Raw genomic sequence first — 25254 nt, 5'->3', positions numbered from 1 at the left:
AAACCCTTTTGTTCAGTCTGCCCATTTACTGATCCTGGTTCTTGGCTATGAAAGAATTTCCCAGGGTCTGAGTGGGAAGACTACCAGGAGTCCAAAAGCACCAATATTTACCTCTCATAAGTTACTGTAGATTGCTGATGAATGGTAGGTGACTTAGTCATATGGCCTAACTTGTGGATCTGAGTTTCACAAATGTAATGTGCAGATAACAATCACTTTAATGATTTTGTATATCTTACCTGAGCTTCATTTTACAAGCAGTGTTAAACTTATGCTCTTGTTAAAATTGCTCTCTCTTTGCTTTTCATCTCTGGGTGAACAGTTCCAATTCAGTCCAGATTGGTAATGACTAAAAGTCAGGACTGTCTGAAGGCAGTTCAGTGTGCTGTGTGAATGGAGTTTGCTTTCTTTCTCTGCCTAGTGTACATTGCAAAAACCACTGCGAACGGTGGTACTGCCCTTTGGTGTCTGTTTCAAAGAGGCTGTGGTTTGAAATTTGAATGAATGAATGTGAATTAACCCATCTGTTCAGTACCATTGAATGGACTTTGCACTGCTACTGCCCATGCCATACTAGATGTGTTTGGCTAGAATCCCGAATCTGCCGATAATCACAAGCTGGGTTCAAACTCTGTCTCGGCTCATGAAGGTCTTCCTGGATCCACAAACTATGTCAATGCAATTTGCAGTTCTGGCCTTCTAAACTCACCCCACAGCATCTACTGTTAGATGCCTTGAGGTCTCTTGTTAGCCTTACCTTTTTGCTGTCCCAACACAGCCTATTCCCACTCCACCTGGTACAAGTTGCCCTTTCCTGTAGGATTTTCTGAAGGAGCAATGGAGTAATTAGGTCAGGGCCACTGTGCTCCCCTCCCCCGCCCCCCTCCCAAAAAAGAAAAGAAAAACAAAACAAAACCCAGCAGGAATGGGGAAACACTACCGTGCCTGCTGTGTCTCCTGTACTAAGTAAAGTGATGGCCACACCCCTTGTGGCTTAGTTCTGTAGCTAGGGCAACTCTGGCTAGCAATTATGAGCTGTTCCATCTGTTATGTCATTGCCAGGGAAGCTGGTGGATTCCCTAACTGCCATTATAAGGTTTATTGGGCATCTCTGTTTTTGCATTGTCTAGGATTTTGTGGGAGCGAGTGTTCCTGCTCCTTCTGCATCATTGAGATGCTAAGCTGCTTCCTGTTCCACTTACTGCAGAACCTAACTGAATTTTGGGATAAGGCATTGGCCTTTGTAAAGTTGGAAGATGGTGAAAGAGAGACCGTCTTGAGGAGAATTCAGGGGTGAGGGTTTTCCTGTTACATGCCTCCTCTACCTTTAAGAAGGTGGGTGGGAGGGAGAAATTAAGGAGGGTTTCTTGAAGCATTGGGTTTAGGATCCAGATATCGAGAACCATGTAGTAATAGTCCCATTGCCAACCCTTGGAAATTGAATATACATGGCCTAACTTGTATAAACCATATTATCTGAGCTCTGCAGGGCATGACCTAGTAAACAGAGAAATTAAATTTTCAGAGTGTCGAGTCTATCACTTTGCACAAAAAGTTAATTCTCTTTAATTTTACCCTTAATTTTACCCTGTTGCTCACACACACAAAAGTGAAAGGAGAGCAAGAAAACCTAGTAAGTCTGTTTGTTTTTTCAAACGCAGACACTGGACAAAAATTTAATTTCTGTTTTATCCTTTATTTACATAGGATGGAATCAACAGAAAAATGTGAAGCAGTGATTGCTCATTTTAATGGCAAATTCATTAAGACGCCACCGGGAGTTTCTGGTATGTTGATTATATTGCTATTCTGACAACATATATCAATCGATGACTGTCCTTACAGTTTAAGCGTATCCTGGGGATTGTTATACCTGGTTTCTCATTCATTAAAATGTAACACTGCTTCCCTGGATAGCTAGAATATTTGCTGCCCTGGAACACAGTAATGCCACTTTTGTAGAAAATAACACCATGATTGTTTTCATTTTCACAGTAGAGCTTCACTGGGAAGCAGTACTGTTGTGTTTCACTCAACAAAGTAGAAAAGCAGTTCAGATGTCTTGAGCCAAATTCTGCACTAACTTACATCCTGTGTAACCCAAGTTAATTGTATACTCATTAGAGCAGAGGTTGATTGGTGGCCTGTGGATCAATTAGCTGCTGTTTATTTTATTTTTTTAAAGTGACCTAAACTTAGTGTTTTGCCATCTACCCATGCTTTTGTTTGAAGTCATTCACTTGCTGGCAAACTGGATCCCATAAGCAACATCTTTGTGGCCAGACCTATGGAAAATCCTTTTGAAGTGCATTGAATTTTTCCACTCTGTATCTGAAACAGATTTTCAAGTTCTTGAGCAAGGGAAAAAAGATACCCACAGAAAATGCTAGAAAAATGCAAAAGAATTCGGAGTCAAAATACATAGGAGCTCAGACTATGCTCACACCACCTTCACTGATATCTTGCTTGTTAAAAATATAATTACAGGAAAACATGAATTAAATTTGAAGTCACTCTATATAACACAAAAAGAGAATTTTATCACACAGAGCAGCAGAGTAAATTAGGAAGCAAAACAGGACAATACATGAGGAAAGAATACATGGCTAAGATTCCAGGCTTCCTTTGGTAACTGTTTTACAGGGACACTCAAGAAAGTATTTTACAAGTTACAGTGTTATTAACACATTTACTGGTGTTCTACTCCCATTGATGACACATCCTTCATGCCCAGACCTTGGCACAGGGAACACAGGAAAAGGAAAACAACAAACAGCAAAAAAATAATTTAGCTTGTTTAATAAAACTACATACATGCCTCATCCTTGAAAGGTGACTCATGCATGAGTCAGTCTGTGGTTTGATAGGCATGGAAGGCTGCTTCCCCTTACCCTGCTTGATCTATTGAAGGGTGACATTTTGACTTGAGTGCCTTTTGCAGATTCTCTGCACTGGGATGTGTTCCATAGCCTACCAAATAATAATTGCATGAAAACTGTGGACTTTAGGGTTAGGGGCTGTAACTTCCATTTTCCTGTTGACTATATTTGCAAATATCCCATGTAGATCATTATTTTGTGTGGTGGAAAATCCATGAGGCAGCAAGTAGATAATGGTACTGTTTTCATTGAATGTTAACTGCTCTCTTGTCTTCTGTCATTTTGCTTTGTTTTATAGTACTGAAATTGCTCAGACACCATTAAAAGTCTCATGAGTAGGAGCAGACAAAGCTCTAATCAATATTTAGGTATTTCTAACCAAAAGGAAAGAACTGTATAGAATCTGTGCAAAACTGGCAACTGCAAAATTGTGGGAACTCCTGCTAGTGGTTTTTAGGTTGCTCATTTGCAGCTCTGTGTCCTGCCCATGCCTGGATGGGCAGCTGTCAGCTTATCATAGCTGATCACATCCTGCCTACAGAGGGCCCTTTTGAAGCCAGAGTTACACCCTTGTGCTATCAGGTTTTACCAGGTAGAAGCAGCAAGTTGTTGGGCAGGATTACATTATAGGAGTGATTTGTATAACAAGTGGGGTGGGGGCACACACTGTGTAAATGTGACTATCTGGGGACAGTAAGATACACTCATTGTTAATACTACAAATACTTAGTATATTACACTGCTCATTATTCAAATAAGTAGGTGAGGAAGGGCGTCACTGAGAGAAGCTACATCATTAAAAGCACAGTGATGCTACCATGTAGGCACAGAGTGGAGTTGTGGGTGGTGAGAAGCTGCCCTGTCCCTTGGGGAGAATTTCTGTGGAGGTAGAATTGCTCCTGATGCTCCCTGACACAGGCAGAGTTCTTGATATACAGTAACTCCTCGCTTAACGTTGTAGTTATGTTCCTGAAAAATGCTACTTTAAGTGAAACAATGTTAAGCTAATCCAATTTCCCTGTAAGAATTAATGTAAATGGAGGGTTAGGTTCCAGGGGAAAAATTTTCGACAGACAAAAGACTGTATGTATATGTATATGTGTGTATATGTATACACACACAGTATAAGTTTTAAACAATTTAATACTGTACACAGTAATGATGATTGTGAAGCTTGCTGAGGTGGTGGAGTCAGAGGGTGCAAGAGGGTGGGATATTTCCCAGGGAATGACTTACTGCTAAATGATGAACTAGCACTTGGCTGAACCCTCAAGAGTTAACACATGGTTGTTAATGTAGCCTCACATTCTCTACAAGGCAGCACGAATGGAGGGAGGTGATAGCATGACAGAGAGAGACGTACGTGTGTGTATGTGTGAGAGAGAGAGAGAGAGAGACGCGCATTGTCCCTTTAAGTACGCTGACCTCACTCTCAGTACACTGTCTTTTTAAGTAGATTAGCAAGTTGAGACAGCAGCTGCTGCCAGCAAGCTCCCTCTCTCTTGAGCCCTGTAGTGTCCCTCCTCCCACACACACCCACCCCGCTCTGTGGAGATGAGGTACAGGAGCTGGGGGAGGGGCACAACCCCTTCCCCCCACACAGGAAGCAGGAGGCTCCTGGGAGCAGCTCCAAGGCAGAGGGCAGGAGCAGCCCATGGCAATTGGGGGAGGGGACAGCTGAACTGCCCGGCAATTGATAGCCTGCTGGGCAGCTGCTGCAGGGGAAACTTAGGAGAGCTGATGGGGGACTGCTTGTCCTCCCTGGTTCTAAGTCCCCAGATAGCCCCAGATAGCTCCAAAGGGCTGCTCTTTCTGCAACCAGTGGACAAACCAGGCGGCTGCCAAACAATGTTACAAGGGAGCATTGCACAACTTTACACAAGCATGTTCTCTAATTGATCAGGGACTTGGGATGGCGCTAAGTGAGGAGTTACTGTAGTCCTGCGGGAGGTACAGCCGATTCCCCACCCTGCACTGCAGTCTGACGCAGAAGGGGACTAGGCCATGGGGCAGCTTCCTGGCTCTTTAGCAGGCCATATAGAGACAATGGAGAAGGCTCACACCCTACTGAGTCAGGCACAGTCTGTTCCTAAATGGATAGTAAGAGGGTAAAGTTGTACAAAGTAGATGATTATCCTTTGGGGGAGTGAGGACGGAGCAAGTTTAGAGCCATACAAAATGAAACTGCAGAAGTAGAACTGCATGTTTAAACTGAAACATTGTGTACTAAAAACTTGTCTAAAATCAGCAAACAGAGCTGGATATTTAAACACCATTACCAGGATGGAGAGGGTAGGAGAGGGGGATTGTAATGAAATAAGTGTAGGAGGAAGAACATCTCTTTTAGTTAAAATAACAAAGATTGGATTTAAATGAAAGAAGGGTTTAAATACAGTTATAGGAGCTGGACCTCCTGGGCAGCATGAGAAGACAGATCAGGAAACCTTAACGCAAAGTGCCCTGTAAAGGCAAAAAATAATGAATGCGGCTCAAGTATGTATCCTGACAGTGGAACTTCTAAGGGAGGTGCAGGATAGAACTATTTCCTTACACAGACTGTTAAACAATCAACAGTTACAGGTGCCCAACCCTGAGAGTTAACCAAGATTAATATAAAGCTGGTTCTTTACTCAAATATCTATATCCTATATTAAGTGCAAACTCCCTCCCTCACCCCAATATTGATGTGATGTCAAGGTTACAAAGGGTTTTTTTGGTTTGGGGTTTTTTTAAGTCATGCAAAAAGATAAGGCTCAAAGATCAATGTTCAATCAACCATGTTATAAATCCACAGTGGTACCTACTATCTCTTGAAGCATTTCTAATGTGCCGAACACTAAAGTATGATTTCTTTTAACAATTGTTTCTTTTCCTGGGATTTTGTTAACTATGTTAGATGAATATTTCTCTCTCTTTATGCCATAAAATGAGATGTGCCATGACTCATGTAACATTACTGGGAGAACCTTAACTTTTGCATATGCTGCCTTTTTAACTTTACCTGTGCAATTAGTTAGTTTTAATATTACCTTAACATAACTTGCATTTAATTTCCTTTTTCTTTTTTAAGAAAAGTAATTGTCTTTACTGAAGAATGGAGTGTTTAAAGGTTCTCAGGCTGTGAAATCTGAATGTCACTGAAGTGAATTTACATTTAGGAAATGACTTTCCCTGAAGAAATGATTGTGTTGTTTTTTCTCAGTTTTGGATTTTTCTTTCATATCACGTAAAATATTTGGGCTTTGGCAGATTGAGGTATGGACCCCTGTGTATCTCCATTGTGGTCAATTAACAGAATTTGGCCCAAAATATTGAAGATGGTCAGTAGTTAGAGCAGCTCCTTTATAGTTAAAGTTATAGTTATGCTCTGACTGGAAGAATTGGGTTGCATGAGTGTAACTGAAGGCAGATTTTGGACCATTGAGTTTAAAGTAACTTTTTAAGGTTTTAAAAGGGGTGTCTAAGTTTTATTTAAAAATTTAAAGTCCATTTTAATTCATATTCTGATTAATTAGCAAAATGGGAGTTTACATGGATTAGTTTCTATAATTTGTGGTGTGTTCCAACTTCTGCCAACCAGTACTACCTATTTTTTAGATGGAATTGACCAACTGCAGATCTCCAATGAAGTGAGCATTGCAAGTACCTTGCACAACTACAACACACACAGCTGACTTTTACAAGTTTCACTATCTGCTATCATAGTCAATCTGACTAAAAAAACAAAAAAAGGGGGGCAGTATTTTAGTTGCCCTAATTTGGAGCCATACTCTTCCACCTTTACTCATACTACATAATGCCTTCCTCCATGAGTAATCTCATGAAATTAGTGAGACTACTCATAGAGTAAGGTACTGCTCAATGTAAGAATCTGGCCCTTGGTAAATTGGTAAACAGAAGTAGCAAAAGAATTTTCAGAAGACCCTAAATCCAGATTGTGGTCCTTATCTGTCTTCTCCTTCTCAAAAGATTTAGGAGTCAGAGTTGGAAAGAGATCAGCACTGTCTGTTTTTAATGTTGTAAATTAATTTTAATTTTCTTGTGTATCCACTAGGTTAAGCCTGTTGCTTTCATCATACTTCACACTGAGTGGCTCCTTCCTCCATGAGTAGTTCCATTGAAGTCATTGGGACTATCCATGGTGTAAGGTACTATTCACTGCGAGTATGGGAATCAGAATCTGACCCTTAGTTTTTATTAATAGGTCATTATAGAACAATTTGTTTTCATAAAGTTGTTTGGTACTATCTGTAGCAGTGATCTCTATAGACTATCAATATATAGTAGAACCTCACAGTTATGAATGGAGGTTGTTCTTAACTCTGAAATGTTTGTAACCGAACAAAACATGATGGTTGTTCTTTCAAAAGTTTTTACAGCTGGAAATTGACTTAATGCAGCTTTGAAACTTTATTATACAGAAGAAAAATGCTGCTTTTAACCATCTTAATTTAAATGAAACAAGCACAGAAACAGTTTCCTTGCTTTGTGAAATCTTTTTTTAAACTTACCCGTTATTTTTTTAGTAGTTTAACACAGTACTGTACTGTATTCTCCTCGCCCCCCCCCCTTTTTTTTTTCTTTTGGTCTGTGCTGCTGCCTGCTTGCATACTTCTTGTTCCAAATGAAGTTGTGTGGTTGACCGTTCAGTTCGTAACTTTGAGGTTCTGTTAGCTAGTTAGATACAGGCAAGTACCTGTGCACGCTCTTACAATCTTGATCTAAATTCTGAGATGACAAAGTGCAGCATTCTGGAAATGTCTTTGCCTGCCACTAATACATTTTAAATTGAGGGGTTTTTTTCTTGACTTAATAATGAAACTGAAAGTCAATCAATATAAAATTATAGTATCCTGTGTAATATTTAATTTTAAACAGACCTATAGTCTTTAGTTTTCAAAGTACTACTGATTTTTAAAAACAAATATGTAGACAACACGTAACTGAAATTGTCAGAGGGAGCCTGGAAATTTTGGCAGCTCAGTGGTGGGGACAGATAAGGTTTGGCACCTGGGAAGGTGTGGAATGCAATTTGGAATTGATGGATGTGCACATTACCTGGATGTTCCTGCTAAAATGATAAGCTGAAATAGTTAAATGCTAAAATGTAAATTGTCATCATTAGGTTTCAAAAGTTAATACTCCATGGAGAATAATAGGCAGTTAACATCTCTGAGCTATCGGGCAGACACCACAACATCAGTTTGCAGTTGGTTAAGTTTCAAAGGCTTTCTTCACAACCATTTTATTATTTTAAATGAAAGCTTAGATTCTGAAGCATAATTATGTGGTAAGAGGTGAATTGCATGGCTGTGAAATAGTTTTTCTAGGGATTGTCCACGTGTATTCCACTTCTGGTGAGTGTGCGCACCATGAATGAGGGATCGGAATCTTTTTGAATAGTAGTATCCATTGGGACTGCACCTGCACTTTGCATGCCCCCTGGAACCTATAGCCAAGGGCATAAACGTCAGGGCACCTCCATTCGCCCTTCAATTCCTTCTTACCCCTGAGGCTTTGAGACAGAACCCTCTAATGTCCCCATCTCTGCACACTGTGCAGTTGTTTTTTCTTTAGGTAGTATATAGTTAGTGCAATTAGATTTACACACTTTAAGCTCTTTGACAAAGAAAGAAGTCTTCAAGTCCGGGAGGTGCCCTGGCACTTAGCCATCCTGGACATGAAGGCATTGAAGTCTCCAGCATTCAAATCCTGTCCCTTCTGCAAGGTAGTTATTTCCATTAATGATGACACTCTAAAAACATCATCTTCCTCTCCTTGGAAGTGGCTGACTCCAAAAGAAATCTAAACAGCAGGGACCACCTAAGGCAACATCTCGGGACAAGGACCCCAAAAAGCTGGAACTCTTTGGGCGTAAGACATACTCCTCAGCCAGTTTACAGATACCCATATCAAATTACCAAGCACTCATGGCTAAATATACCTTCCTGAACTGGGATCAACTGTCGCTCCTTCTGGAACACAGAAAGGTGCTCAAGTCGCTGGTGTTAGAGGGGTAACTGGTTGCCTGGACCTCATTACAGGCCATTAATGCCGTGGACACAGTAGCTCATGGTATGGTGACTGCAATCACAATGTACCGGGCCTCCTGGTAACAATCCTCTGGAATACTGAAGGAGGTCCAAATGACCATCAAGGACCAACGCTTTGAAGGCTGCGATCTCTTCTTCCAGACAGAGCCCTGGACATATTAAAGACTCATAGGTCACCATGTGCTCTCTGGGAGTGTACATCCTAGTCCCCAGGAGAAAACAATATAGGTCTCAGAACTATTGAACAGAGACAGCCTCCTTCATACTACTGTAGCTAGCAAAGATTGTCCAAGCCTCTGAGGAAGAGGCTGACCCACTCTGTGCACTCAGCTACAGGGTGCAGATGCAGCCCCAATGGACAATACTATTCAAAAAAATTCTGATCTTGTGCACATGGAGCGCGTATGTACCAGAAGTGGAATACTTGTGGACAGCACCTTTGAAAGATCCACAGTTACTATAGGCCTTGGAGTTATTGTGTAAAACCTTGTCCCATCTGAAGTCAGTGGGGCCAGGATTTCACCTGTTAAGTCTAGAGTTAAATTTAGGATAGTTTTATTTTTTTCTTAATTCTCTCATCTTGTGCCTGCTGTTTAATTAAGGAACAGTAATTGAAGAGAGAGAGAGAGAGAAGTTAATTGTGACAACTCAAAATGTGCTACTATGGCACTATTAGAAGGATCAGGGAGATGACCTTTGGCCCCTGAACTTTATATTCAACAAAACAAGGATTAATTTGATGACAGTGGAGTCCATTCAGTTTCTCTCAAAAAAAAATATAAAGCTACTGATGATATGATTTTGGGCCTGCACTAGACAGACATGATTTAGGGGTTTTTGTTTTGTTTTTGTTTTTTTTAAATCCAGTTTTTGGCAAAAGTGTCTAGCTGTATGGTCTTGCTGCATCATTATTGTGATAGTTTAATGTCAGAATTCATTGGTACCATATGCTTTGTTACTCGGCAATATGCTGTGAAAAAATACTAAAATATGCAGCATTTAAGCAAACTGTTTAAAGAAGTAGAATTTTAAAACTACCTTGTTGAGTTTTCTGTATTTTAAATGCAAAAGTGAATGCAGCTGTAATGTTGAGAAAATTAGCATTCAGAAGTAAAGGCATTCGAAAGTTTTATGTGCTACAGTAACACTAACTTTGCCACTGTGTATTTTATGGTAAATATTTAACAGTTCAGCTCAGAGTATATGAAGGTATACATTTAACAAGCAACACAGACTGCTATTGTACATACATGTCCTGTATATGCAACAGAAGAATTTACATCCTTATAGGAAACGTAGCATTTGAATTGCCTGAGTAACATTACAGTCGTCTTCTCCTTTTAAAGGAGGGAGCGGGAGAAGAAATTTGTGGTAAGATAAGAAGACTCCATGGGAGGTGCAGGTGTTTTGTACTTCCGGCAGTGAAGCACTAATCACTCTACCAGTTTAACTGAGGAAAAGTGCATGCAACAGATAAAAAAACACCTCAGTCTAATAGCACAAAGGACATCACTATAGTAGTTTATTACAACTACCAGTAATTATACAGGATGGGATTTTCAAAAGCACCTTAGTGACTTAGGAGCACAAATTCAATTGGAAGTCATGAGACTTGTTTCTAACCCACTGAGGTGTCTTTGAAAATTCCACTCTCTTTCAACAATATGATGACAGTTTCTATACTACAAATCTGTCTAATGTCTATCTAGGTAATTAAATGGTCCCCATCATGTTAGGTACCTGAGCACTTCCCAACTATTAAAAAATAGAAATAACTATATATCTTTCTTCCTTCCCAGCCTGATGGAAAAATAGCTTGACTAGCAGGTAGTTGGTTTTTATATGTCTGTATGTTCAAGTGAAATGTGTATTTGTGGAATTTACTGAAGGAACTCTATGCTGCAGAAATTATATATTTTTTCATTTTTATTATTATTATTATTATTATTTTATTTTAAATATCTGAATGCAGCGAGGCCTGTCATTCTTACATGTTTCAGGAGTGAGTCCCATAGTGTAGGATCAGATTCTCTGCAGGTTGTGTCCTGTACTCAGGAGCCTCCCACTGGTGGCTGACTGGTTCATGGTTCTGATGAACATAGCTGTTGTGGGAAGTCATGGTTGCAGAGAGGGAGCTAATAGTTAGGCTCAAACAGGTGATGCTTGTGGGGTCTGGACAGAGAACTTGAATTGGAATGTGTCAGTCCAATTAGACTGGGGAGTCGATGCAAAAAACAGAGCACTGTGCAGTGTGCTCACAGCAATTTGTGGAGTTAACCATATGGGCGGCTGCACTTTATACCAGTTGGAACTTGCAAGGCATATGGCTTCATTTCTGGATATGAGTAGCAATAATCAAGCCTGGAAAGCAAAAACACATGGATCACCATGGCCAGGTCTGTGTCCAAAAGGTGGGGCACAATCTTCAGGCAAGTTGCAGGTGGATGTGGGTTGCTGGGTTTTTGTTTTTGTTGTTGTTTTTTTGCCATGGCTATTTGGATATTTAGAGTCCAATGCATAAAAGTAATTTTTCAATCATTTATACATTGTTTGTTTGACTTTTTTTCTTCTTAAATTTGCCAGGGGACTGTTTCCACTGAGCTTCGCAGAAAGTTTTGTTCTTTCTTTTTTCAAATGTTTGATCAAATTTTGTTTTGACAATACAAAGTAAATCACTCTTGGTATAAGAACACAGGTGGAAAACACAACTTCCAAAGGAACGCCTTTGTGAAAGTTTTGCACATCTCACTGTAGAGATTTATAAAGAAAGAATAATGCAGCTTTAAGTGTTCACTGCCTGTGAACGCTATAATAATATATACTCATGTGGTTGAAAGTATATAGAGGGAATTTTTTAATACCTTTTATATGACTCAAGCCAATTTCTCTTCATCGCATCAAAATTTACAGTATATTTTTAGAAAATACATCTCCTTCCTGTATCATTAGACACAATTTAAAGTAACCTATAAAAAACCAGACACACATAGGATCACTGGCTCCTTCTGTGCCATAAATTTTTCCCTGTGTTAAATCATAAGCTTACACACATTACAATGGATACATCAAAATGCTGAAATCAAGGAGTTAAAAATATTTAGGGCCAGAGTCCAATATCTTTACTCACTATGAGTAGTGTCTGATTCAGAGTAGTCCTATGGACTTCAATGGAACAATTTGTGGAGTAAGATGCTGTGCAACATGAGCAGGAGTATAGAAATCTGGCCTTTCTAGTACACGCCCTTCAGTACCTTCATAAGATACTTTTCCCCCAAAAGATATAGAAGGATAAGAAATAAAAAAGCCCCTTCTAACAACAGTAGACATCAAAGATGGAAATGACTCTTGGCTTTAGAGTCCATTTCCTTGCCAGTGCAGCGTTGCTCTCTATAGTATGTTTTTCAGTATTTGTCCTTTCCATTTGGGGCTTCCACCACTTCCCTTGTGGGACTACTCTATGGTCCTATATATCTCAAAGGATTTTTTTTCCATATTGTCAGCTTAAATTTTCCCAATCTTAATTTATCACTATGCAATATTAAGTAATTTCCCCTTAAGATTTATTTTTAAGTGTTTTCATGGAAGGTGCCAGATTTCTAGACCCAGACACTGAATATTTATATTTGTCTACTGAATATATACAATGTAGGCAGTAGCAGTGCAAGCTTCCTCACTGACATGCCTCATATTCAACCTTGACCACAAGGGACCACCTGTGAGGGTGTTTCTGCCTCTAAGTCCATGCCTCTTTCATGGAAAGACTGCCAAGAAGTATGCAGGTATGATGTGAGTATTTTCTCAGTAGAACCAGAAATAGTATCAATAATTGATTTCATATAGGCCAGCCCCAGATAATGACTTGACCACCCAGCCTGAGGCAGACTTAAACTGATGGCTTAGAGGTGAAAGTCTTTGCCTTGTTATTAATCCTCTGAGTTATCCAGTCCCCACTGTTCAAAGGTTCAGAAACAAGTCATACAAAAGATGAAAGAAGCAATCAGCTTTAGCACCTTTAGACAGTACGAATAGCATGTGGGCACTAATATCTATATTGAAAGATTTTTTGTTTATTTTGTTACAGGTGTGCTACCATTTTTGTCTCCTAATCCTATATGTCTACTTCACATTTGGAAACCTACACGTTTTTAGATCCAGCCTTCTCTCGCTGGGGTGTTACCTATTAGAGAAAGGATAAAGGAATGTCATGAAACAGCTTAGACAGCTCATGTAGTAGGAATTATTGGCAGTGATTTGTGAAGAGCCAAGTCACAATAATACTTCCACCCTGTGGGTGGAGTGGGATGGGAAAAGACTGCATCAGTGAAAGGTGCTCAGAAGGGTGATACTTTAGGGTAATAATAGGGAAAGAGTAAGATGCAAACTTTTCCACCTATATTTTCTCTTTATGGCTGCTTACATTTTGAGATAAGAAATAGAAGTGATCATGGTTAGTCTGCTATGTAAAGACTAGAAAAGAGAAAACACCATCAAGCTGTAGGTGATCCCTTTTTTCTGAGGCTGACCAAAGAGTGGGGTAAAAGGAAAATAGTCAAGAATTTCAGGTTTCAGTTCTGGGCTCTGTCCCCTCTATGCTGCAGAGGTGAAAAGGGGAAAGCAGCTGGGAATCTGCCAGTGCAAAGTGGCATAAGATTGGATTAACAGCCTACACTGCTTCCACATCAAACCTTGAGTGTTGTGGCATGACATGGTAGGCAGAAGCAGTGTTAAGAAAGGGAGATTTTGTGCCACAGTGCCTGAGCTCTGGCTATTCTGGCCTAGTCGAGCAGAATGTATGCACCTGTGGGAAGCTACTGAAATGTCGAAGGGCTGCTATAACTGACAATGGGAACCTGACCCAGAATGCAGGAAGCCCAAAATGATGTAAAACCCCACGCCCCAACCCATGATCTTCCTGGACTGCACCCTGTGAAAGGCACAGCTCAGAACTAGATCCACAGTCTTCATTAGTTCACAGAACAATGGAACACACATGGGATACTTGGCAGAACACATCATGGTCATGTTACCGTCTTGTTATATCTCTATCTTAAAGGGACAAATTAATTTAAATTTTTCATTTTATATCTCACTTAACCTGTTAGAAGTAACACATGATGACTGAAACTGAAAGAGATTAGAGAAAATGTTACTTATTTTTCCATTTAGTTTGCTTTAGGCATTTGACGGTATTTGTATGTGATCAGTTTAGCTATTTACCCTCCATAGATAGTTAAGCACCTACCCTCCAACTAATTCCATACTGCACACCACAGTGCTGATGTAGACCCCATTGACTTTTAGAAACTGACTAGATTTTACATTGCAACTGCCCCTTTTACAACACGTTAAACTACTAAAAAAATAAAAAAACCCAGAAAAGTAGTTTAAACAATTTTGGGTGTATATGGTTAGAAGAAAATGGATTGGTCCTCGTATCCCTCAAGATTTGTATTCTTTAGTTGCATGTGACTTGATTGTCAACTATTGATGGTACAGTATATTGTAGAATAGGTATTCTCATGTTCAGTCCTGCCCACTAGTTGATGCTCTATCAAGGGTCTGTGTAAATGCTGTAATTTTAACATTAAATATTTTTTAAAGTAAATAAAATGTCATGTGTTTTACTTATAAATGTATACAATATTTGGACTGCCTAATAAATTTTATACAAAAATGCCTAATTCAAAGTATTCCTTATTCCTTTAGCTCCTGCAGAACCTTTATTGTGCAAATTTGCAGATGGAGGACAGAAAAAGAGACAGAATCAGAACAAATATATACAGAACGGGAGAGCGTGGCATAGAGAAGGCGAGGTGAGATTTGTAAGTCCTCCCTTCAAGCCTTAGTGTGGGTGTGTGATAATGAATACTTACAAAAATGATAAGCATATAGACTTCTTGGCTTGGCCTTTTGGCATATTAAATGTGTGCCAGCACCTCTCTCATGCCAGTTTGTAACTTTTTATAAAATATTTAAATTCATCTTTATTTTTCTTTTAAAAAACTCTTGATCATCAGTGCAAAGGAGGATTGGAATATTTTACACGAGGAACTGGATGGCCTTGAGGACTAGAGTAATAGAAATGGATGAAATGTAATAGTACAGGGTCATTCATTTAGGGACTAATAAGAATTTCTAATAAATTTGGGGCTCATCATTTGGAAACAACAGAGGATGAAAAAGACCTGACGTACTGGCAATGACAAGAAGACTGTGAGCAACCAGTGTAATGTGATCATGAAAATTGCAAATGCAATTCTAGGATATATCAGGAAAGGTATTTCCAGTAAAGATTTGGAAGTATTCATGCCATTGTACTGGTAAGATCTCATCTGGAATACTTTGTACAGTTCTGGTAATCGATGTGTCCTTGCAAGAGGAGACTAAGAGAGCTTCGCTTGTTTAGCCTAATCAAGGGAAGGCTGAGAGGGGATATGACTGCTCTCTATAAATACGTTGAGGGAGTAAATACCAGGGAGGGAGAAGAACTATTTAAGCTAGAGGATAGTGTTGGCACAAGAACAGATGGATACAAGCTGGACATGAATAATTTTTAGGCTGGAAATTAGAAGAAGATTTCTAACCTGCAGAGGAGGGAAGTTCTGGAACAGCCTCCCAATCGGACTAGTGGGGGGCAAACAATCTAACTGGTTATATGATGGTGTTTGGTAAATTTATGAATGGGGTTTATATCACAGGGTTGACTGTGATAGTAGGGGACTGAGCTTGGTGACCCAGGAGGCCCATTCCAGTCCTGTGTCCCTATGTAAATGCAAAAGATGAAATCCTGATCCTCTTGAACTCAATTGAAGTTTGCAGGGGAGCAGGATTTTACCCACAATATATACATCCAGTGTAAAACTGCCAAAAAACATAACTTCAGTCATATATAACTAAACATTTTGTTCATACAGCACTGAAATGGGTTAAGTTATGTGAATGTTGTAAGTCAGTGAGGATTGAAATACGGTGCTGTACCTATTTTACAACATATGAGAGAAATACACAAGTGCAGGGCAACATGCTGTTTTTTCCCATTCACACTGATACCATAGTCTTTCTTAAATTTTAATATCCAAGGTAATTCTTCCATATGCTTTTACTGTCTTTAGTAAGACTAAACATTTGAGGCTATGAAAATGTTCACATCTATCTTCTGAAGAACAGTTCTCCACATTCATTTTTACAGTTAATGCACCACAGGCAAAACACACACATACCTCAATTTTTCAGATATTGCATTTCTCTCTTCATACTGAAACTCTGTATTCTGAGCCAACATTATAGTTCGGTGACTGCTTTTACTATGTAATTACTTTCGCCTACTGTTAACCTTTCCCTCAGCACAGGAAAATAAAATATCACTGATCGGTTTTTTTTACTAAAGAATAATATATTTAAAGAAGGATTTATGTAAACAATTTCCAAAATAAAATTTTGTTAACTCTTCCATTTTTTTATATATATATATATGTACATATTTTATTTTTTTCCTTAAAGGCTGGAATGACGCTTACTTACGATCCAACTACAGCTGCTTTACAAAATGGGTACGTCAAGTGGTGACACTAAACAAAATAATTTTCTGCATTATGAAAGATTCATAGAGTTATTACATTGGTAGGGTTTAATTTTTTTTTATTTTGTATTTTGTAGATTTTATCCTTCACCATACAGTATTGCAACAAACAGGATGATCACTCAAACATCTATTACGCCATATATTGCTTCTCCAGTTTCTACGTACCAGGTTTGTACTTAGAGCTCAATCACAGAATTGATTCATAGGGGCTGATGCTTATTTACTGGTTGCCACATCTTTTTTTATGGATCTCTACAAAGATGCTAAACTAAAATGGCTATTAAATTCCATACAGGATTAGCACAGATGCCACATGAGTGACTAACAGGGTGCTTGTTTTGAAGTGCTGCTTATTTTATGCAGCACAGCAATGTAATTAGATGTAAGGAATCTTGCAAAGTAAAGGCTGTTGCTTGTGGTTACAGCTAAGGTATTTGTTGGCTACTTGTAGATTTCATATATAGTTCTCTATTGTCCTCCGTGGCAGTTTGCTGAATCCTTTTTATGTCTGTGGTGTATTTGTAAGAGAATACCTTTATTTAAACCCTCTTTGCTTTGATTGGCTGGCTTTTGCTTGAAGATTTGCCCATGCTGCTGGGGCTTCCTTTAGGCGTAAGGAGTCCTGAGAAGAGATTAGACACTCACTATACCCTAGGGGAGAAAGATTGAAGAAGAGTTCAGATGTCTGGGAGAAAATCATGGACAGCCATGAAGTCAAGTACAAATATTTCCACATATGTGCAAAGCATTCTGTGGCCTAACTGGGCCTTTTAAACCAGGAGTTATTTTGGTGGTATAAGGATTGTAGAGCAAAGAGTATTCAGTGCACACTTTGGAATCTCGCAGCCCAGTCCAAAGCACACTGAAGTCAATTGGAATCTGTCCTTTGACTCCAGTGGGCACTGAAACATAGGCAACTGGCATGAGTAATTCTGCTTCCCATTATAATAAGCTTACAAAAAAATTAATATGCTGATAAATGATGCATACAAAGCAGTATCGCATTTGGTATAAAGCTTTCAGGAATGCTCATTTTTAAATACCACTCTGATCTTCTTTATTTCCATTTATTGAGAGTCCGGATTTACTGCTGCAGTTCAGTAGCATCAGGCAAAGGCTGACTTGCCACACCACAGCTTAAAGAGACATTTAGCTATTGCTGTTTGCAGTGCTATTGTAGCTGTGTTGGGCCCAGGATATTCGAGAGACACATTGGGTAAGGTATTATCTTTTATTGCACCAACTTCTGTTGGTGAAAGAGACAAGCTTTCCAGCTTACACAGAGCTTCACTTCTTCCTCAGGTCTGAAGAAGAGCTTTGCGTAAACTTAAAAGCTTCTCTCTTTCACCAGAAGTTGGTGCAATAAAAGATATGACCTCGCCCATCATGTCTCTCTAATTTAACTATTGTAGGTATTTACTTTGTATAGGAGAGACATCCAAAAGCAAAGTAAAATAGATTAAAGATTAAACCAAGGGAGTAAAAAATCCTAACATATGAAATGCTGAAGATTTTGCTTTTGTTAAATTTAGCAATTACCTCCCATTTCCTAGCATAAAACTGAGTTTAAGGGCCAAACTGTACCATTTGTGCAGAACAGGTGAAATACAGCCCCATACAGAGAGTCAGCACAAGAGCTGCATGTCCCTCTGGTCCCACTTAAGGCTTATATTGTCCCCTTGTAGAAACTTCCATATGGTTCAGCAGCCCCAGGTGAGGAAAGCAAAGGAGAATGGGCCTATTAATCTGTGCTTCCACTACCTATTGAAAATTGGTCATCCTGGGGAGGACATTATGGTACTGCCTTGATAGTCAGTAAATCTTGAGAATTATTATTAGCTTCCACCATTCCACCCCCCTACCCTGCAAAATTCCAGTGATTTTAGTTTTGTATTCCTTGTTAAAAACAAAGCGAATCCTTGTTAGGCTCTCACTGTCCTTCAGGGAATCTCTCCGATTCTTTCCTTTGTTGCATGTGAAAACTGAAATTTGACATGGAAACACTAAGAAGTTACCTGTGAATAAAATGTAGGCTTTCTAGGCTATTTCCCATTCAAATCTGCAGCATATGGTATTGCATATTTCCAAATATCTGTTACTAGCAGTGTTTTTCAACATGTGGCACAAGGCTCAGATTCTAGAGAATGGAACAGTTTAAACACTGTTCACACTGTACTATCTGAAATGGTTGCATCCTTTTAATTAGAAGTGAAAATGAAAGAATAATTCTGTGTAGAAGGAAGTGATTTTTTTTCCTGGCCAAAAGAGTTTCATAATATGTGTATTAGTCACATCTTAATTACAGATCCATGCTTGCTGAACATACAGCATCCTATCACTCACACAACCAGAATGCATCATGAAAATGAGACTTTTTTTTCCTTGAGGTGCAGCAAAACCTGTTCTTAGAGTTAGTTTTACTGAAGGACATCAGATTTCATAATGTTTGGTTAGTGTTTGTTCATACTCTTTCTGCACCTCTGATTTACCCAGATGAAAGTCATGAGTCAGGTGAAGAGATCAGTCAAAGCACCAGTCAAATTGCACCAACAGTTTTGGCATTAAAGACTCTGGGTTCCTGAATTCCCTGGTCCTCAATCTGCCTTCTACAAAGTGAGCTGCAAAGGCAGGCTTCTGCTCTTTAATGATCGAAAAGGAAGAGAGTCATTCAATGTAACTCAACAAAAAATAATTGAGAAAGAAGGGCAGGAAATATTGATCTTGCAGAAAGTCACCTCAATTCACAACAAGGTCTAACTGCCTTTGCTCCTCACAGGACTCCATGTGAGGTGGTTTAGGCACCTTGTGGCCCTTAAGTCTCCAGCAGCACTAATTAACCTATTTTAGGTGCACAGAAAAGATCGGAAACCTTCCTCATCCTCTGCATACTTTCTTGGTAGGAGATGGAGATGTGACAGCTCCATGTTTCTAGCCTGCCTTGACTTCTCTCACAAAAAAGTCTTTTGTAGAAGCAGAAGTACTAGATAGTTCTTTAAACCAGCCTCTTTCAACTAAGAGAAGCAGACTAGCTTATCAGTGTAGTTAGAAGAATCTTTTAAAGTTATCCTCCCTCAAGTCAGAAAGTCTCAGACAAAGTCAATCTCACTTCCCCTGAAAATCAAAGAGCTGCTTGCCATTGAGGAGAGAGTGCTTGTCAGAACCACACTCCCTCTTCCTGGTCTTTGAGAATACTGTACTCTTTTGGCCTATCAGGAGAAACCCAACTTTGGTAATCCTTATTCTTGTCCCTGTGACAGGTTGAAGCAGAATTACTGGTATTTTATCCATTGCAAACTGAGTAGAAACTACTATCAGACTAGCCAGTCCTTTCATTCCAATGTCACATGAGCATAAACTCAGAGCAAACAATCTCGTGCTTTCTGAGACTTTCTGGTTACTTTTCCCATTGGGATTTCCAAGGACACATGGCATTTCACATTTCAACATGAGTGGAAGCCAAACTTTTCTTTCCACTGGGACCTTTACAGAGTATTCCATAGAGTTTCTAAGGCCTGCACTACAAATAAATAAAACGTACTGCTTTGAGAGTTGCACGTGATATGTTATGTCCATATCTTGCCTTCCCATTAGGCTATAGTTTTACTCCTTCCAACAGAGCTGAGGATTGTAAATAGGAGTTTTAATAGGAATCCGTGTTTCCTAGTCTACATCAGACAGAGGCTGGGTTAGGTAAGCAGATGAACAAGTGAAGGCTTTTTATGTTATGATTGATAAAATAATCACGATATTTAAAATGGGTGCATCCAAGAAAAAAGATGATGATGATGAAAATTAAATCTTATTTTTGTTCTAGGTTCAGAGTCCTTCTTGGATGCAACCTCAACCATATATAATGCAGCACCCTGTAAGTTCTTATTCTTCCTTCTCCCACTGTCGCTCTTTTTGTGTTTGTGTAGATATAAAACACTTTACAGCTTTCTGAAGATCTCAAACTGTAGGAAATAGATCCATTCTTCTTCAAGTAATTGTCCCTACCAGTGCTCCACTTCAGGATGTGCACGCACCTGTACATTCTTGAGCGGATATTTAGCCAGCAGTGCCTGTGGGTCCGTGCCTGCATCCTACGCATTCCTCATGATCTGGTGTGATGGTATATAGGGAAAACCAGGCCCATTACCATTTCAGTTCCTTCTCAGCCACCTGCAGCTCGAGATGGAGTGTTGCAGTGCCCACTTAGCTAGCTGCACAGCTTGCTAACTTTTTTCTCTTAGTTTTTCATTTGTTTAGTACAATTTGTGCTTTGCGGGATTCCCCCTCCCTTTTTTGCCTGGTGTGGGTCTATATTCCAACTTGGCTTTCTTCTGCAGACTTTCCTAGTGGGTTATGCCAAGATATTAGGCTTCAAACCTGTCTGACTTGCCATATATCTTTGCCCTGTAGCGACAGGCACTCTGGCTGCCTCTGCTGCCTTGGGGAGACTCCAAATCCCCTCCAGGTGTGAGATCTGCACTGGATTCAGAAAATCTAAAAAAAATAAACAGAGGGAGGATAAACTAAAACTTCCTCTTATGGAAAGTTCTCTGAGACTTGTGGGGTCTGAGTCAGTTTCCCACCCACTGTACATCAGCTTCAGATCCTCAGAGCTCCCTGGTGACTGTTTCTGCTCCAGTAGCAAAGACCGTGGAGGCCCTTCAGATTCTTCCAAAACACCAAAAAAGAAAGAGACCCCTTTCTCCAGAACAAGAAACCAAGAGGAGTGGAAAGTCACCCCCTCAAACTGGGATTAATGAGTCCTCACGTCCCAGTGTGGGTACTGCTGAGGCTTCTACTCCCTCTAGTACTGAGACCCCAGCACTGGCTCAGAAGACCTTGCTGAATACTGATAAGCATCCAGCAAGCAACTTCAAGGGGCATCAGAGATGGTACTGGACTCAGTGCCTCCGAAGTATAAGGACTCCTCAAACATCAAGGTGTTTGACTCCTTGGTACTGTCTTCCTCAGCTAATGGTAGAGAATGCATGGACCATTCCTTGATATTGTCTCTAGTACCTCCCAACGTGCAGCCTCCCAAGGAACACTATCCAAACTTCCCAGTACCTGGAAGAAACTGATTTCTCTCCTTTCAGAGGTACCGGCAGGGATTTCCCTCCAGCACCAGTTTACCTTCCAGGGTCTACTTACCCTTCCATGACAACTTGACCTCTGGTATCTGTGTGATCTCCGGGTATCCACAGGGGGACTTGACCTCTGGCATTGATGTGGTCTCTGGCTACCCACAGGAAGGGAACTGAGAGAGACTTCCCGCTGGTACCAATTCATAGCTCCAGAACTGATGGTTCCATCTGAATTCTTAACAGCCAGTATTGATGTAGTCACTGGTCCCTCACTGGCAACCTGTACAAACACCACTTTCCCCCAGGACGTCCTCTGACTTTGAGTTGTTGGTTTAAGGTTTCTCACCCTTTTCATTAAAGTCTCTCCCTTGGAGTGCATCCCAAGGAAGAGAGTCCCAGTAGCATATGCATCCGGCAGAAACAACCTTTGGGTCCTACCTCTTTTCTTTACATCCCACCACAGTGGGCCCCCTACGGTGAGCACTTTTACAGGGTACCCTCATAAGAGGACTCCTCAAGAACAGCAACAACTGACACCAGGTCTTAGTTCACAGGAGGAGCCTCCAGAGGAGCAGCAGCCAGGTTCAGAAGAGGAGACACCTCCTTCCCACAAATCCTCCTCCTCACTAGAGGAGACTGTTATGCCCCCGCTTCCCATCCTACTCTCGCACAGATAATTTCAAGGCCTTCCAGGAACTTGTGAAAAGGACTACAGAGACCTTACAAATCCCACTAGAGGAGATGCAAAATCTCAGCATTCCTTGCTGGACATTCTCCAGGCCTCACTGCAGGGCAAAATTGCCTTACCATCAACAACACTCTACTGTCACTAGCTGATGACTACCAACGGTTCTGGTCAAGGGGAGGACATTGTTGCAATTCACTGGGAGGTGCTCTCAGTATCTGTGGGCCTAGTGTATTCCTCTATGCTTATCCCTGATGCCATTACTCTTCAATCTCCTGAATAAGCTGAAATGGGAGAAATCAGTGGCTATCCTCTTCACACAATTGTAGACAAGGTAAATATGGTTCCCAGACCTCCTTTGACTGTTCCTGGAACCATCTCTCTGTCTTCCGCTGTCAGTGAATCACTACACTACACCCCAGCCTCTAGTTACGTCATTTCAAGGAATGGGTATTAGATGACTCTCTGGAACATAAACCAGGACAGCTCTCCAGAGATCCAGACAGTACTACTCAGTAATAGGAAACCCAAATATAGAAACATTTTCTGATCTGGCACTGCCTCTCGAGTCTCGCCTTTCCAACATTCTTAATTTACCTGGTAAATTTGAAAACTACAGGATTATAGCTGAACTCAGGCTGTAATGGCAGCTAGAAGAATCTTCTCTCTCTCTCTCTCTCTCTCACACACACACACACACACACACACACACACACACACACACACACACACACACACACACACACACACACACACACACACACACACCCCCCTTTGAAGAGTTTTCAGTCTTTGTTCACCCAACCACTGCAAAGTTCATTAAAAGCCTGTTTAATCTTTTTCCTACTGTCAAGAAACCCCTCCAGGGGACCTCAATTTAGTTCTTAACATGCTAAGAAAAGCCCATTTGAACCTCTGGGGAGCTGTTGCCTCCTTCATCTATCTCTCAAGATCTCATTCCTTATAGCCATCTCCTCAGCCAGGATAGTAGAAGAGCTAGGAGCTCTTATGGCTGACCCACCAGACATGGTGTTTTATTGTGACAAAGAGACATCATTTCCCTCACCCCCATTTCCTACCTAAGGTATCTTCAGAGTTCCACATGAATGTCCTGATTAATCTACCGATGGTTTACCCCAAGCCTTAGCCTTCAAGAGAAGGAGCTAGTCTCCGTACACTGGACATAAGAAGAGCTTTTGCTTTTAACTTTGATAGGACTACGCCCTTCAGGGCTTCTCCTAGATGTTTACTCTCCACCACGGAAAGAACGAAAGGGCACCCGATCTCCACCCAAAGACTGTCTAAATGGGTTTCAGGATTACTAAGTCTTAGGGTTGCATTCCACTCCTGGAGTGATAGCTCATTCCACCAGAGTGCAGTCTACTTCTGTAGCCTTACTGAAGAAGGGACATGTCTCAGACATTTGCAGAGCTGCCACTTGGTCATCAGTGCATGCCTTTTCCCAGCAAGGTGCTCTTGTGCATGCTTCCAGAGCTGATGCATTACCTGCTCTCTTTCTCTATGTTCTGGAGTTATTCTTGAGCTTTGGGGTTCAGAAGGAACTGGAGCAGTGGCAGGTCTACTCTCAGCTATACATCCTTGCACTGGAGCACAAGGTTGCGTAGGAGGCAGGTGTGAACCCATGAGTACTGCTGACAAAATCTCCAATCAAGACTGCACAGTTGTGCACACATCCTGAAGTGGGAGCATCATAGGGACAAAACATCTAAAAGAATTACAATTTCTGTACAAGGTAAGTAACTCTCCTTTCCATATTTTTTCTTGGATTTTGGTGATTCCACCATGGGACATTGCAGGCTAAGAAGGAGGGAGGAGGAGGTGATCAGTTGGAATTGGAGCTCAGTCATGACTTCTGCTACTTCACATTTTAACTACTCCAGCCTTCCTGTGCCAGCTCTCCCCTTTGCTGGTCCTCAATAACAGTGGCCCAGGTTCACTAAGGGACTTAAGTGCCTAAATCCAATATTTATGCACCACTGCAATCCACAAATCCCTGCTCAGCTGCCTCCGAACACTAGGTACCTACGCTCATTTATCACCTAAATATTTGCTGTAGAATTCCCTTAGGTGCCTACGTTTCTGTCTCTGGGCATGTGCACTGCTTCCTCAGGCAGATGCCGAGATGCATTGTATGCCTAAGTCCCAACATGATCTTCAGTCCAGCTGGAGATAGTCATGTCCCTGCCCATTTTGCCTGTGGGAGCTAATCCAGTAGACATACTCAGAGCCTGTCTATCCCCATACAAAACAGCCAGAAGGAGGAGGTGGCAGTGGCCTTCCTTATAACCTTCAGCCTAGCGGTTAGGAAACTCACCTGAGATGTGGGAGAGTCTGGTTCAATTCCTCTCTACTCCCAAATGATGAGATGAGAGAACTTGAGAGGTTCAAGTGAGGGCCCTAATCACTGGGCTATAGAGTCATTCTCACATTTTTTTTGTCACTTTGAAAGTGAAAGATAGGAAGGAAAAGGGACATGGTCTGTGTGTTCAGGAAGGCAGGTTGATGAGGACAACTACATTTATCCCTAGCACAATTTCCCAAGGGATAAGTCCATGCTGAGACTGAACACTTTGTGACATAGCCCACGTGGTGGTAATAGCCATGTGATAAATTGCAGAACCCATTTTAATAATGCTCGAGAGCAGATCTACAATAATTCAGGCCAGCTGTTTGACAGAAGCAAAATATATGGTATGATATACATAGATTTATGGGCACTCATTTAGTTGCCCATGACTTCCCCACTCATGAGTATCAGGTCACCCCCGCTCATGGCTATGATATTTTTATATCACACAGTCATGTATTTTTATATAAATATATATATACCATCATATTTCCCCCTTCATCAGTACCATTCCACATCAAAATGACTGAGTTTATTGGTACTGACATTATATGCACTGACTTGTGCTTTAATATATGCAGTGCCATGGCTGACAAACAAGCACATTTTGAA

The 25254-nt window shown here is 40.6% G+C and overlaps 1 protein-coding gene across 3 annotated transcripts in view; it reads left to right on the top strand.

The window, feature by feature from the left end:
- RBMS1 (RNA binding motif single stranded interacting protein 1) overlaps positions 1 to 25254 on the top strand; it is a 198684-nt gene that overhangs the window by 164266 nt on the left and 9164 nt on the right. For 2 of the 3 annotated variants that reach the window (XM_045032038.1, XM_045032040.1), the window contains exons 6-10: positions 1708 to 1787; positions 14639 to 14754; positions 16433 to 16482; positions 16589 to 16682; positions 20329 to 20379. In XM_045032038.1, coding sequence (XP_044887973.1) covers positions 1708 to 1787; positions 14639 to 14754; positions 16433 to 16482; positions 16589 to 16682; positions 20329 to 20379 — 391 coding nt within the window. The remainder of the gene's footprint in view (positions 1 to 1707; positions 1788 to 14638; positions 14755 to 16432; positions 16483 to 16588; positions 16683 to 20328; positions 20380 to 25254) is intronic. The other variant, XM_045032039.1, reaches the window with a different exon arrangement.

This window comes from Mauremys mutica, chromosome 10, assembly GCF_020497125.1.
Source record: "Mauremys mutica isolate MM-2020 ecotype Southern chromosome 10, ASM2049712v1, whole genome shotgun sequence".
In the NCBI taxonomy this organism is placed as follows: domain Eukaryota; kingdom Metazoa; phylum Chordata; order Testudines; family Geoemydidae; genus Mauremys; species Mauremys mutica.
The sequence above is the reverse complement of the archived record's forward strand: the minus strand, read 5'-3'. Positions and strand labels throughout refer to the sequence as shown.